Genomic DNA, 16,673 nt, shown 5'->3' with positions numbered 1-16,673 from the left:
ACCAGTGACTGGAGATGATGGAGATATGATGAGGATGAGACCAGTGACTGGGGATGATGGAGGTATGATGAGGATGGGGCCAGTGGCTGGGGATGATGGAGGTATGATGAGGATAGGACCAGTGACTGGGGATGATGGAGGTATGATGAGGATGGGGCCAGTGACTGGGGATGATGGAGGTATGATGAGGATGAGACCAGTGACTGGGGATGATGGAGGTATGATGAGGATAGGACCAGTGACTGGGGATGATGGAGGTATGATGAGGATGGGGCCAGTGACTGGGGATGATGGAGGTATGATGAGGATGGGGCCAGTGACTGGAGATGATGGAGGTATGATGAGGATGGGGCCAGTGACTGGAGATGATGGAGGTATGATGAGTATGAGACCAGTGACTGGGGATGATGGAGGTATGATGAGGATGGGGCCAGTAACTGGGGATGATGGAGGTATGATGAGGATAGGACCAGTGACTGGGGATGATGGAGGTATGATGAGGATGGGGCCAGTGACTGGGGATGATGGAGGTATGATGAGGATGGGGCCAGTGACTGGGGATGATGGAGGTATGATGAGGATGGGGCCAGTGACTGGGGATGATGGAGGTATGATGAGGATGGGGTCAGTGACTGTAGATGATGGAGGTATGATGTGGATGGGGCCAGTGACTGGGGATGATGGAGGTATGATGAGGATGGGGCCAGTGACTGGGGATGATGGAGGTATGATGAGGATGGGGCCAGTGACTGGAGATGATGGAGGTATGATGAGGATGGGGCCAGTGACTGGTGATGATGGAGGTATGATGAGGATGGGACCAGTGACTGGAGATGATGGAGGTATGATGAGGATGGGACCAGTGACTGGAGATGATGGAGGTATGATGAGGATAGGACCAGTGACTGGGGATGATGGAGGTATGATGAGGATGGGACCAGTGACTGGAGATGATGGAGGTATGATGAGGATGGGGCCAGTGACTGGAGATGATGGAGGTATGATGAGGATAGGACCAGTGACTGGGGATGATGGAGGTATGATGAGGATGAGACCAGTGACTGGAGATGATGGAGGTATGATCAGGATGGGGCCAGTGACTGGGGATGATGGAGGTATGATGAGGATGGGGCCAGTGACTGGGGATGATGAAGGTATGATGAGGATGGGGCCAGTGACTGGGGATGATGGAGGTATGATGAGGATGGGGCCAGTGACTGCAGATGATGGAGGTATGATGAGGATGGGGCCAGTGACTGGAGATGATGTAGGTATGATGAGGATGGGGCCAGTGACTGGGGATGATGGAGGTATGATGAGGATGGGGCCAGTGACTGGGGATGATGAAGGTATGATGAGGATGGGGCCAGTGACTGGGGATGATGGAGGTATGATGAGGATGGGGCCAGTGACTGCAGATGATGGAGGTATGATGAGGATGGGGCCAGTGACTGGAGATGATGTAGGTATGATGAGGATGGGGCCAGTGACTGGGGATGATGGAGGTATGATGAGGATGGGGCCAGTGACTGGAGATGATGGAGGTATGATGAGGATGGGGCCAGTGACTGGAGATGATGTAGGTATGATGAGGATGGGGCCAGTCACTGGGGATGATGGAGGTATGATGAGGATAGGACCAGTGACTGGAGATGATGGAGGTATGATGAGGATGGGGCCAGTGACGGGATGATGGAGGTATGATGAGGATGAGACCAGTGACTGGGGATGATGGAGGTATGATGAGGATGGGGCCAGTGACTGGGGATGATGGAGGTACGATGAGGATGAGACCAGTGACTGGGGATGATGGAGGTATGATGAGGATGGGGCCAGTGACTGGGGATGATGGAGGTATGATGAGGATGGGGCCAGTGACTGGGGATGATGGAGGTATGATGAGGATGGGGCCAGTGACTGTGGATGATGGAGGTATGATGAGGATGGGGCCAGTGACTGGGGATGATGGAGGTATGATGAGGATGTGACCAGTGACTGGAGATGATGGAGGTATGATGAGGATAGGACCAGTGACTGGAGATGATGGAGGTATGATGAGGATGGGGCCAGTGACTGGGGATGATGGAGGTATGGTGAGGATGAGACCAGTGGCTGGGGATGATGGAGGTATGATGAGGATGGGGACAGTGACTGGAGATGATGGAGGTATGATGAGGATGGGGCCAGTGACTGGGGATGATGGAGGTATGATGAGGATGGGACCAGTGGCTGGAGATGATGGAGGTATGATGAGGATGGGGCCAGTGACTGGAGATGATGGAGGTATGATGAGGATGGGGCCAGTGACTGGGGATGATGGAGGTATGATGAGGATGGGACCAGTGGCTGGGGATGATGGAGGTATGATGAGGATGGGGACAGTGACTGGAGATGATGGAGGTATGATGAGGATGGGACCAGTGACTGGGGATGATGGAGGTATGATGAGGATGGGGCCAGTGACTGGAGATGATGGAGGTATGATGAGGATGGGGCCAGTGACTGGGGATGATGGAGGTATGATGAGGATGGGGCCAGTGACTGGAGATGATGGAGGTATGATGAGGATGGGGCCAGTGACTGGGGATGATGAAGGTATGATGAGGATGGGGCCAGTGACTGGGGATGATGGAGGTATGATGAGGATGGGGCCAGTCACTGGGGATGATGGAGGTATGATGAGGATGGGGCCAGTGACTGGGGATGATGGAGGTATGATGAGGATGGGGCCAGTGACTGCAGATGATGGAGGTATGATGAGGATGGGGCCAGTGACTGGAGATGATGTAGGTATGATGAGGATGGGGCCAGTGACTGGGGATGATGGAGGTATGATGAGGATGGGGCCAGTGACTGGAGATGATGGAGGTATGATGAGGATGGGGCCAGTGACTGGAGATGATGTAGGTATGATGAGGATGGGGCCAGTGACTGGGGATGATGGAGGTATGATGAGGATAGGACCAGTGACTGGAGATGATGGAGGTATGATGAGGATGGGGCCAGTGACGGGATGATGGAGGTATGATGAGGATGGGGCCAGTGACTGGGGATGATGGAGGTATGATGAGGATGGGGCCAGTGACTGGGGATGATGGAGGTATGATGAGGATGGGGCCAGTGACTGGGGATGATGGAGGTATGATGAGGATGTGACCAGTGACTGGAGATGATGGAGGTATGATGAGGATAGGACCAGTGACTGGAGATGATGGAGGTATGATGAGGATGGGGCCAGTGACTGGGGATGATGGAGGTATGGTGAGGATGAGACCAGTGGCTGGGGATGATGGAGGTATGATGAGGATGGGGACAGTGACTGGAGATGATGGAGGTATGATGAGGATGGGGCCAGTGACTGGGGATGATGGAGGTATGATGAGGATGGGACCAGTGGCTGGGGATGATGGAGGTATGATGAGGATGGGGACAGTGACTGGAGATGATGGAGGTATGATGAGGATGGGACCAGTGACTGGGGATGATGGAGGTATGATGAGGATGGGGCCAGTGACTGGAGATGATGGAGGTATGATGAGGATGGGGCCAGTGACTGGGGATGATGGAGGTATGATGAGGATGGGACCAGTGGCTGGGGATGATGGAGGTATGATGAGGATGGGACCAGTGGCTGGAGATGATGGAGGTATGATGAGGATGGGGACAGTGACTGGAGATGATGGAGGTATGATGAGGATGGGACCAGTGACTGGGGATGATGGAGGTATGATGAGGATGGGGCCAGTGACTGGAGATGATGGAGGTATGATGAGGATGGGGCCAGTGACTGGGGATGATGGAGGTATGATGAGGATGGGGCCAGTGACTGGGGATGATGAAGGTATGATGAGGATGGGGCCAGTGACTGGGGATGATGGAGGTATGATGAGGATGGGGCCAGTCACTGGGGATGATGGAGGTATGATGAGGATGGGGCCAGTGACTGGGGATGATGGAGGTATGATGAGGATGGGGCCAGTGACTGGAGATGATGTAGGTATGATGAGGATGGGGCCAGTGACTGGGGATGATGGAGGTATGATGAGGATAGGACCAGTGACTGGAGATGATGGAGGTATGATGAGGATGGGGCCAGTGACGGGATGATGGAGGTATGATGAGGATGGGGCCAGTGACTGGGGATGATGGAGGTATGATGAGGATGGGGCCAGTGACTGGGGATGATGGAGGTATGATGAGGATGGGGCCAGTGACTGGGGATGATGGAGGTATGATGAGGATGTGACCAGTGACTGGAGATGATGGAGGTATGATGAGGATAGGACCAGTGACTGGAGATGATGGAGGTATGATGAGGATGGGGCCAGTGACTGGGGATGATGGAGGTATGGTGAGGATGAGACCAGTGGCTGGGGATGATGGAGGTATGATGAGGATGGGGACAGTGACTGGAGATGATGGAGGTATGATGAGGATGGGGCCAGTGACTGGGGATGATGGAGGTATGATGAGGATGGGACCAGTGGCTGGGGATGATGGAGGTATGATGAGGATGGGGACAGTGACTGGAGATGATGGAGGTATGATGAGGATGGGACCAGTGACTGGGGATGATGGAGGTATGATGAGGATGGGGCCAGTGACTGGAGATGATGGAGGTATGATGAGGATGGGGCCAGTGACTGGGGATGATGGAGGTATGATGAGGATGGGACCAGTGGCTGGGGATGATGGAGGTATGATGAGGATGGGACCAGTGGCTGGAGATGATGGAGGTATGATGAGGATGGGGACAGTGACTGGAGATGATGGAGGTATGATGAGGATGGGACCAGTGACTGGGGATGATGGAGGTATGATGAGGATGGGGCCAGTGACTGGAGATGATGGAGGTATGATGAGGATGGGGCCAGTGACTGGGGATGATGGAGGTATGATGAGGATGGGGCCAGTGACTGGAGATGATGGAGGTATGATGAGGATGGGGCCAGTGACTGGGGATGATGGAGGTATGATGAGGATGAGACCAGTGACTGGAGATGATGGAGGTATGATGAGGATGGGACCAGTGACTGGGGATGATGGAGGTATGATGAGGATGGGGCCAGTGACTGGAGATGATGGAGGTATGATGAGGATGGGACCAGTGACTGGGGATGATGGAGGTATGATGAGGATGGGGCCAGTGACTGGAGATGATGGAGGTATGATGAGGATGGGACCAGTGACTGGGAATGATGGAGGTATGATGAGGATGGGGCCTGTGACTGGGGATGATGGAGGTATGATGAGGATGGGGCCAGTGACTGGAGATGATGGAGGTATGATGAGGATGGGGCCAGTGACTGGGGATGATGGAGGTATGATGTGGATGGGGCCAGTGACTGGGGATGATGGAAGTATGGTGAGGATAAGACCAGTGACTGGGAATGATGGAGGTATGATGAGGATGGGGCCAGTGACTGGGGATGATGGTGTGAAGCCCCACAGGTGTTGTGTCGGTGCATTACCTTCAGGGACTCCACGCAGCTGGTTCTGGTCACAGGTAGGAGATCTTCTATTTGTCGTGACGCCACTCTCAGAATTGCGGTCAGTGGGGACCGCCAGTGCAGATTAAGGGATGCCTGGGGCTGATGGTGGGTGCAGTCGGTTGGAATAGCCTCCTGAGAGTGAGGCAAGCCCCAGGGCCCTGTGGAGATGTGTAGAACTACAAGGCGCAGAATGACTCCACACAAGCAGGATGTCTTTCAGGGTTTTTACTCACAGTTGATGGCAGGGTGAGTGACCCGGGCGTAGCTAGGATGAACCAAGTGGGAACCAGGTGTCCTTCAGGCTGACTTGTGAGGGTGACTACCAACTCGCCTTCCTTAGCCCTTTTTGGTTTGGGGCAACCCCGACTTTGAGTCCCTATGGGGGTCACCCAGGGAAGTTGCTGAAGCCTCACTCCCCTTCAGTTGCCGTTTGCTTGTCGCCTGGGCCAGATCACTCCAGCTGCTTGCCTCCTGCGAACTATGGGCCCTAACTGTGGCTACGTGGCTGCGGCTTTTGTGGTGTTGTGGCGTGGGCTTTGAGAGCCCCACACCGGCAGGTTTAGCAAGGAAAGTTGGATCTATCCCCGCATCGGGATCTGCCGCCCGTTTGGGCCTGGTACTCTCTAGCAGTCTCCTTACTTCCCACTCCGTTGCTCTCTCTCTAGCTGAAGATGGATTTCGGGTAGCACTCCTAGTTGACCGTTCTCCCCCGTCGGTAGCCACTGCGCGGGCGCTGTCAGACTGCACAGCCCCAGGGGTCTGCTCCTCACTCGAGCTCCCTGAACTCTACACTGAACTGGCTCACTGCCCCTCCTCTCCTGTTCTTGCCTACGCCACCTAGCAACCAGACTCTCTTACCACACCCCTTGAGAGGAGATGGAGGCTTTTGGCCCCCTCCACTATTCCAGTGGAGGTCAAGGCTTTTCCCCCTCCTGGGATCCCCAGGGGTCCTCTCAAAGGTACATGTGTGAGACCTGATCACTATGCGCCTGTGTACCACACCCCGGTCAGCCTTCGGGATTACCTGTATTGTACTGTCCCCAGCATGGGTGCAGTACTCAGTGGTGCCTGACCAGGTCAGGGGCGCCACATTCCCCCTTAGTTATCACCAGCACGTCCTCGGGCTGCAAGACAACATTTTAAAATGCATAAAACATTAAAACATATAAAACATTTTTAAGACCACCAGGTACCATACATCACCACCCTCCACCCACAAGTCCGTTAACCCACCCAAAACCCTCTCAGGAGGCAGGTCACCGGTCCTTTTGGTAACCAGGTCTGGGCCATCCGTTTCCCCAGACCTTTCCTCCAATCTGCCTCTCCCGTTGGCCGCGCCTTCAGCCACTTCTGGCAGGATGTAGAGGCGGCTTTCATGGGCTGGTGGTTTCAGGGTATACCTGGCCTGGTGGAGCCGCGCCTTCAGCCTCTTCTGGCAGGATGTAGAGGCGGCCTCCACAGTTGGTGCTGACCAGGTACCCTCTTTGTGGTGGAGAGCCAGGCCCCATAAACAGGCGTGCTCTCTGGTTGCAGGTGAGCCAAGGCCCTATATACGGACGTGCTCCCTGGTTGCAGACGAGCCAAGCCCCTAAACAGGCTGGCTCTGGTGGTGGTGCCTCTGGTGTAACTATTTACACTGCGAGAGTTTGTGGCTATAGCCAGTTCATAGCCTTAAGGTTCATTTCTCACATCAGTTTATGTGGGCACATGCTTAAACAGTAACGTTGCAAACCAAACTTTTCGAACTTGTCAAACTGGTAACTTGCTTTACTTTACATGAACTTTATGCAGACTCCTCCTCACCAGGGCTTGGGCCTGTAGGGCTGCGGCACCTGTTGCTTCCTTGACCTTTTTCCTCATCTGTGGTAGTCTCGTCAGTAGGTTCTTTGTCTTTTCTTTCTTTATCTCTGTCTTTCCTTTCTTCTTCTGTGTCTGTTGCTTTTTCTTTAGGACATGGTATAACATCAAGCGCATACCAGCCTCTTTCTCCTTGATGCATGGTAAATTGCACTGTGTCTCCCATTCTTAGGTTTCTTCCAGGATGTCCTCTGGGCAAATGGGCTCTAACGTCTCTTCTGTTGACAAAAATGCCCTCTTTCATACCTGGTGCCACTATAAAACCATATCCGCTCTTCAAGTTAAAGTCTTCCACAACTCCTCTACAAAGGGGTCCTCTGACCTGAGCTTTGGCTCTTCTCAGGAACCGCTTTTCTTCTAGGTCTCTGGCCGTGACTTCTCTCTGCTCTGGGGATGGCGGTGCAGGGGAAAACTGGGTTCTGCTACGGCGCCGTGTCTTGCGGGCTGGATTCTGCGAGGTACAGCTTACAAGCTCCCAGGTGAGGCTTTTAGGCAAATCTTCTTCAGCAGACGGTGTCAGGTCTTCTTCATCCCAGCGGGAATATGGCAACATCTCCGGCTCTGGGCATGGATCCACTGCTGGTATCTCCGGGGTCAGCTCCTCAGCCTCTTGGCTTCCTCTCCCCCTTAGTTCTTCTGAGCACTCCTTCGGTGGCAGTGCTGGGGATGGGCTTTCTTCAGCAGACCCAGACGGGGAACTCTTTGGCGTGGTTGCTGCAGGAGTTGTCGGAATCCTCTTGGGGGTGTGTGGAGGGAGCATGTACTGATCCACCATCTCCTGTGGGAACTTGGCCTCCAGGTCAGCCTTCAGCTGCCAGTATGCGGGGTCCTCCCCCAGCGTGGGCTTCCTAGCAGGGACTTCCTTGGACTGGGGAGCGGTGTCTGCTCTGGCCTTGCGGGCCGGGGTAAACAGAGGTACATACTTGTCTTGGCGGGCCGCGCCTGACATGGCGGCGGCCTGGTCTTGGCGGGCCGCGCCCGACATGGCGGCGGCCTGGTCTTGGCGGGCCGCGCCCTGCATGGCGGCGGCCTGGATCGGCGTCGCAGCTGCGATGGGATCTGTGCAGGCTGGGCTGGGCGTCGCTGCAGCGATCGGAGCTTGGCGGGCCGCACCTGGCGTGGCTGCGGCCTGGTTCAGCACCTCACTTGCGGCGCGGACGAGCGTTGCTGCTGCGGTGGGGTCTCGGCGGGCCGGGCCTAGCATGGTGGCGGCCTGGGTCAGCGTCACACCTGCAGCGCGGATGAGGGTCGCGGTGGCAGCCGGTTCTTTGCGGGCCGGGCAGGGCATCGCTGCAGGGACCGGGTCTTGGTGGGCCGAGCAGGGCATCGCTGCGGCGGCCTGGGCTTGGCGGGCCGCACCTGGCGTGGTTGCGGCCTGGCTCAGCGTCGCCGCGCCGGGCGCCTCCTCAGGGACTGCGGGCGTGGCAGCAGGGGTCGGGGCACTCGCGCTGGCAGGGGTAACACTGGACTCACCCATCGGTAGCAGCATCGGGGTCTGAGTCGTCACCGCCCGATCTGGCACTCGGCGCGCGGCTCTCCCCTCATAGGCCTGAACCGCCGCGGTCATCCACAGAAACTCCGCCTGCCCTTCTCTAATCAGCCTTCCGACCCTGGCTTCCAGTTGATCGCAGAACTCGGCAAGCTCCCGACACCACCAGGCAGCGGAGCCTGGCTCTGGGTCTCTGTGTTCAGACGCCATCTTCTCTAACAACAAGCTGCTGGCCCCTTTTCCGTTCCGCCGTCTCTGGACGCTTCCGCTCTCTTCACAAGCGAGGTCAGAACTCTGCAGGGGATCTCTGGGTAGCCACACCTCTTCGTGGGCGGTAACTTCTTCCAGCGCGGGCTGCTGTTGTTTTTCGGCGCGCTTTTCATGGTGGCAATATGGCGGCGCTTCCAATTTTTCAAGCGGACCGCCCAGGCACATGGTCACCTGTCTAAACAGGTCTAGTCCTTATCCTGTTCGTGACGCCAGATGTGAAGCCCCACAGGTGTTGTGTCGGTGCATTACCTTCAGGGACTCCACGCAGCTGGTTCTGGTCACAGGTAGGAGATCTTCTTCTTGTCGTGACGCCACTCTCAGAATTGCGGTCAGTGGGGACCGCCACTGCAGATTAAGGGATGCCTGGGGCTGATGGTGGGTGCAGTCGGTTGGAATAGCCTCCTGAGAGTGAGGCAAGCCCCAGGGCCCTGTGGAGATGTGTAGAACTACAAGGCGCAGAATGACTCCACACAAGCAGGATGTCTTTCAGGGTTTTTACTCACAGTTGATGGCAGGGTGAGTGACCCGGGCGTAGCTAGGATGAACCAAGTGGGAACCAGGTGTCCTTCAGGCTGACTTGTGAGGGTGACTACCAACTCGCCTTCCTTAGCCCTTTTTGGTTTGGGGCAACCCCGACTTTGAGTCCCTATGGGGGTCACCCAGGGAAGTTGCTGAAGCCTCACTCCCCTTCAGTTGCCGTTTGCTTGTCGCCTGGGCCAGATCACTCCAGCTGCTTGCCTCCTGCGAACTATGGGCCCTAACTGTGGCTACGTGGCTGCGGCTTTTGTAGTGTTGTGGCGTGGGCTTTGAGAGCCCCACACCGGCAGGTTTAGCAAGGAAAGTTGGATCTATCCCCGCATCGGGATCTGCCGCCCGTTTGGGCCTGGTACTCTCTAGCAGTCTCCTTACTTCCCACTCCGTTGCTCTCTCTCTAGCTGAAGATGGATTTCGGGTAGCACTCCTAGTTGACCGTTCTCCCCCGTCGGTAGCCACTGCGCGGGCGCTGTCAGACTGCACAGCCCCAGGGGTCTGCTCCTCACTCGAGCTCCCTGAACTCTACACTGAACTGGCTCACTGCCCCTCCTCTCCTGTTCTTGCCTACGCCACCTAGCAACCAGACTCTCTTACCACACCCCTTGAGAGGAGATGGAGGCTTTTGGCCCCCTCCACTATTCCAGTGGAGGTCAAGGCTTTTCCCCCTCCTGGGATCCCCAGGGGTCCTCTCAAAGGTACATGTGTGAGACCTGATCACTATGCGCCTGTGTACCACACCCCGGTCAGCCTTCTGGATTACCTGTATTGTACTGTCCCCAGCATGGGTGCAGTACTCAGTGGTGCCTGACCAGGTCAGGGGCGCCACAATGGAGGTATGATGAGGATGGGGCCAGTGACTGGGGATGATGGAGGTATGATGAGGATGGGGCCAGTAACTGGGGATGATGGAGGTATGATGAGGATGGGGCCAGTGACTGGGGATGATGGAGGTATGATGAGGATGGGGCCAGTGACTGTAGATGATGGAGGTATGATGAGGATGGGGCCAGTGACTGGGGATGATGGAGGTATGATGAGGATGGGACCAGTGGCTGGGGATGATGGAGGTATGATGAGGATGGGGACAGTGACTGGAGATGATGGAGGTATGATGAGGATGGGACCAGTGACTGGGGATGATGGAGGTATGATGAGGATGGGGCCAGTGACTGTAGATGATGGAGGTATGATGAGGATGGGGCCAGTGACTGGGGATGATGGAGGTATGATGAGGATGGGACCAGTGGCTGGGGATGATGGAGGTATGATGAGGATGGGGACAGTGACTGGAGATGATGGAGGTATGATGAGGATGGGACCAGTGACTGGGGATGATGGAGGTATGATGAGGATGGGACCAGTGGCTGGGGATGATGGAGGTATGATGAGGATGGGGCCAGTGACTGGAGATGATGGAGGTATGGTGAGGATGGGGCCAGTGACTGGAGATGATGGAGGTATGATGAGGATGGGGCCAGTGACTGGGGATGATGGAGGTATGATGAGGATGTGACCAGTGACTGGAGATGATGGAGGTATGATGAGGATGGGGCCAGTGACTGGAGATGATGGCTCTGAGTAGAGTCGAGGGTTGGATAAGAAGGACGCGGTTTCATGTAGAGACGTTCTTCTCCCGTCCTCACAGATTGGAGGGTGGAATAATTTGCGGAGACTCTGGAGGGTTTTTGTTATTGTTCGGACTCTTGAGCGGAGGATGAGGGTCCTCTTGTTGCGCTGGAGATGATGAGGGGTATCAGCTGGAGTCTCGGTCTTAATTGGCCGTCCCCTCCCATTCACATGCATAGTCACCGCATTTACATATTTTTGTAAGTCATTATCTGAGATTTCGTCTCTATTGTAGTGATATCCTGCACTCCACATTCTGCCGCTCTTAAAGTGGTACACCCGCATTTCTTCTCATAGTCACACTTGTACTGCCTCATTAACCCCTTGCTTTCCTCAGGTGCTGACGGAGTGAACCATCCGCGCAGACCTTCAGGAAGGGATAAAGATTCTGGATTCCTTCCATCAGTACCAAACCTGGACTCTCCAAACTTTGCAGGTGCGTTTCACCTCCTAAGGTGACCGGATTAATCTTTCTACGTTGGAGGTCTTTCCAGACCCCAACCGGTTGCTCCAAGACAACTTCACGACATCCCCTGACATGCCCATTCCCACCCCACACCAATCCATGGGAAAGTGTTTGAATGGAAAGGGAATTGAAGGGTTAACGGGCTGTGTGGCGATGGAGACCGCGGTGGGGCGAGAGGGCGCGCGGCTGGTTCTGCGGCACAGGACAGGGAACCACTAAGCTGTCAGTTTGAAGGATATTCTTTAATAAAGCCGGCAATTTGGACAGAAGGAAGACGGTGGGGCTGAAAGCGAGGAGATGAGACACTTATTATGTCTGCATCCTCCAGGAGACTGCGGCCCCTCCGCCCGTCCGCACCCACCACCCGTGGCATTCAGCTGATTTAATATGTTCCGCCAGTTAAAGTGCAGATTCCATCTATTTAATTAGACTTAATTAAAGCAGTTTATTTAAATCCAAGTGATAACGCCGGCGGCAATGAGAAGAAACAAGGCGAGGAGACCACCGTAAAAAGAGACTACCGTGGTCATGAGACCACCATAATAATGGGACCACCATAATAGTGAGCCCACCTTCATAATGAGATTAGGACCACCTTGATAATAAGACAACCATAATAATAAGACCACCATAATAAGAGACCACCATAATAATAGGACCACCATAATAAGAGACCACCATAATAATAGGACCACCATAATAATGAGACCATCATAATAATAGGACCACCATAATAATGAGACCACCATAATAATAGGACCACCATAATAATGGGAACACCATAATAATGGGACCACCATGATAGTGAGCTCACCATTATAGTGATATTAGGACCACCTTGATAATAAAAGCACAATAATAATAGGACCACCATAATAATGAAAACACCATAATAATAATCACTATAATAATGGGATCACCATAATCAAGAGACCACCATAATAATGGGACCCCCATGACAGTGAGCCCATCGTCACATTGATAATAAGACAACCATAATCATGAGACCACCATAATAGTGGCACCACCATAATAATGGGAACACCGTGTTAGTGAGCCCACCATAAGAATGAGACCGCCATAACAATGGGACCACCATAATAATGGGACCTCCATGATAGTGAGCCTATCGTCACAATGATGTTAGGATCACCTTTATAATAAGACAACTATAATAATAGGACCACCATAATTATGGGACGCTTCATGATAGTGAGCCCACCATAATAATAGAACCACCATAATAATGAACCCACCATAATAATGGGACCACCATAATAATGATACTACAGTACCATATTAACAGAACGAATGTGGTAATAGAGACCACCGTAATAATGAGCTGACCATAATAATCAGACCACCATAAGAATGAGACCACTGTGATAATAGGACCACCATAATCATGAGAATACGATAATAGTGAGGCCATCATAATAATGCTACCACTGTTTTATAATAGGACCACCATAATAATAATAAAAGCATTATAATAATGAGCCCATCATAATGAACCCACGGTAATAATGAGCCCACGGTAATAATGAGCCCACCATAATGAGCCCACGGTAATAATGAGCCCACGGTAATAATGAGCCCACGATATTGGAGACTATGATATCCATATCGTCATCCAGCAGATGAGATCATATTTGGATCTTCTTGTTTACTTTGCACTAATCCTTTTCCTCCATGTTTCGCTCTTCTCAGGAGACACGTCCGGCAATGCCACCAAGACTGGAGAGAACGGTCCGCTCCCTAACTCCCACGTGCCTCTGGTGGCGGGCGCAGCTGGTGGTGCCGTCCTCCTGCTCCTCGTCTTCGGAGTGGTGGGTTGGGCGTGCCACAAACGTCGCCAAGCCAAGCACAGTGACACTAGGCATCCACCTTTATCGTTAGGGTCTATAACGTCCCCGAAGAGAGGAGGGGGCAACAACAACGGGCACGAGCCCAGTGACATCATTATGCCCCTGCGGCCTTCAGAAGGGGGCGCGTTCTGTCCTCACTATGAAAAGGTCAGCGGAGACTATGGACATCCCGTCTACATTGTACAGGACATGGCGAGCCAGAGTCCGGCCAATATCTATTATAAAGTATGAGCCGCCATCTTTCGGCTTCTTACCCCTATAGTTTCTTCTTTTTCTTTTACGTTCTGTATGGAGGGTGGGGGCTTGTCGTAGGATATTTAAAAGATGGGGTGCAGGACATTATGAAAGGGAAGCCTGTATTGCCCTGAATGTGCCCCTGCTGTTCAAACACCGTGCCCGTACTCCCCCATGATGCCATCTCGAGTCCGGTTGAACACCTGTAGGGGTCCAGTCCGAAAATCCAAAAGCCTTGCAAGCGGTCAATTCGTTCACTGGCTCGGGAAACTAGGGGGGGTTGGTGGCAGGGAACCAAGAGTGCCAGTTCGGCCATTCTGAAGATATATCGAATTGTGCTCAGAGACGAGGACAACAAACAAAATGGCCGCCGTTCTCTGTTATTGGATTTTTTTTGTGTGTTTTTTGTAATTTCCAACCCAAAGCCTTAAAGAATCGCCTTTACCATCCCCCGTGTCCCCTACCTACCGATGTGTGCTCTAAAAATTTAACTTGCTATCTTCGAAATATGATTTTGAAGATTTGCGACCAGTGATGAGCGGGCACTGCCATTCTCGGGTGCTCGGGACTCGAATCAAGCAGGTCAGACACTCCGGGGTATAATGGAAGTCAATGGGGAACGCAAGCGTCTTAACAGAAGATCTTCATTGACTTCCATTATACTCGATACTTGGTAGTTGCGCCCGTCTGAGTCTACTCAATTCGAGCCCATCCAAGAGTCTTACCTGCTCAATTTGAGCATATCCGAGAGTCCGACCTACTCGATACAAGCCCGTTCGGGAGTCCGACCTGCTCGATTCGAGCCCATTCGAGAGTCTGACCTGCTCGATTCAAGCCCATCCGAGAGTCCGACCTACTCGATACAAGCCCGTTCAGGAGTCCGACCTGCTCGATTCGAGCCCATTCGAGAGTCTGACCTGCTCGATACAAGCCCATTCGAGAGTCTGACCTGCTCGATTCAAGCCCATCCGAGAGTCCGACCTGTTCGATTCGAGCCCGTCCGAGAGTCCAACCTGTTCGATTCGAGCCCATCCGAGAGTCCGACCTGCTCAATTTGAGCCCATGCGAGAGTCCAACCTGCTTAATTCGAGCCCATCCGAGAGTCCGACCTACTTTATTCGAGCTCGCCGAAAATCCGACCTGCTCGATCCGAGCCGATCCGGGAGTCTGACCTGCTTAATTCGATTTGAGCCTGTCAGAGTCCGACCTGCACCATTTTAGCCCGTCTGACCTGCAGGATTCGAGCCCCTCTTAGAGTCCGACCTACTCGATTCGAGCCCATCCGATGGTCTGACCTGCTTGATTCGAGCCCATCTGAGAGTCTGACCTGCTCGATTTGAGCCCATCCAAGAGTCCAACCTGCTCAATTCGAGCCCATATGAGAGTCCAACCTGCTCTATTCGAGCCCATCCGATGGTCTGACCTGCTCGATACAAGCCGATCTGATAGTCCGACCAGCTTGATTCGAGCACTGAGCCTCCAAGCATGGTTGTGCTTGTTCATCACTATTTATGACCCTACGACTGATTTTGTCTCCCTGGTGCCTTTCGAATGTAGGCAAAAGGAATGACCCCTGAAATATTTTATTTTTTTGGGTTTTGTACCATCATTGTGTATGTCTTAGGTCACCGAAACGCGCCACGAGTCCTTTCTGTCTATTGTATAGCTGTGAAGTGAAATTTCAGGTCTAAAGGAGTGAGGGGTAAGAAAAAAAAACATAAAAAAACCACACCACATTCATACACGGCTCCAACTGCGCCCGCACGTCGGGACATGTTGAAATATAGCACCTCGACTAGGGGGGCACAGGAGAGAAATATAGGGAGGTGGGGAGGGAGAAAGCTGAGCGTAATTAAGCTAGGCCCGGTATCCATGGTGACGGATTGGGACTACTCGCTCTTCAGTGTCTCTCCTTCCCCCTCCGTGTCTGCATCGCTCTCTCTCCTCGCTATGGCATTAAAGTGTCGGTCGCCAGGGAGACGGGGAACGAAAATGAACGATAAAAAAAAAAAAACAAGATGTAGTTTTTACGGCTCAGCATTTAGAGAGATATTTGAAGATGTCAGCTTCACAAGTAAATACTCTTGATAAAGGACGGGTCCGGGCAGGGCCGGCCGGGGCGGGGGGTCCATTTTTAGACTTGACGACGGTCTCCTACCCAGTCCGAATGAAATCATAGCCTGTGAAAATTAAGCAGACTCCATCTCCCACGCCAACCTGAGAACCGGACGCTATTGTTACAGGAGGTATTAAAAAAAAATGGTGACATGAGGCCAAATAAAGGCCCTTTTGTTCGCGATCGTATATACGGTTTTGATAGGAAGCGACAGGTCGGGTTATTACCGCGCAGTTTGCGTTACCAGGGATAAGACGTCACGGGCCGACCCCAAAATCCCATCAAATAATCCCACTGTATATATGGGAAAAGACATGTAGCCTAAGCCCTTTATACACGGGCGCAACCTCTGCTGCCACTTACCGCAACACATTATTAGTTTTTATATTATTAGACTTCTTTGATTTTTTTTATTGTTTTTTTTTTTTTGTTATTTTTTTATTTTCCTAATGTAGAAAAAAAATAAATAAAAAGGGCGCACCCTCTGATGGCTAGTTACCGCCAACACATTATTTTTTATATTATTATAATTCTTCAATTCTTTTATTATTTTTTCTTTATTTTTTCTTATATTCCTAATGTAGAAAAAAATAAATAAAAATGGGGAACCCTCTGATGCCAGTTACCACATCGCATTTTTTATATTATTCTTTATTTATTTTTTTTGCCCATATTTTTTATATTCTCAATGTAAAAGAAATAAATAAAAAGGGCGCACCCT

General features: G+C 52.6%; 1 protein-coding gene across 1 annotated transcript in view; it reads left to right on the top strand.

The window, feature by feature from the left end:
* EFNB3 (ephrin B3) overlaps positions 1-14,005 on the top strand; it is a 190,107-nt gene extending 176,102 nt beyond the window's left edge. Inside the window, exons 4-5 of the mRNA XM_075343210.1 lie at positions 11,606-11,704; positions 13,445-14,005. Of these exons, the coding sequence (XP_075199325.1) occupies positions 11,606-11,704; positions 13,445-13,833 (488 nt within the window). The 3' untranslated portion in view covers positions 13,834-14,005. The remainder of the gene's footprint in view (positions 1-11,605; positions 11,705-13,444) is intronic.
* The last annotated feature ends 2,668 nt before the right edge of the window (positions 14,006-16,673 follow it).

Source organism: Anomaloglossus baeobatrachus, chromosome 4, assembly GCF_048569485.1.
Source record: "Anomaloglossus baeobatrachus isolate aAnoBae1 chromosome 4, aAnoBae1.hap1, whole genome shotgun sequence".
NCBI lineage: Eukaryota > Metazoa > Chordata > Amphibia > Anura > Aromobatidae > Anomaloglossus > Anomaloglossus baeobatrachus.
The sequence above is the reverse complement of the archived record's forward strand: the minus strand, read 5'-3'. Positions and strand labels throughout refer to the sequence as shown.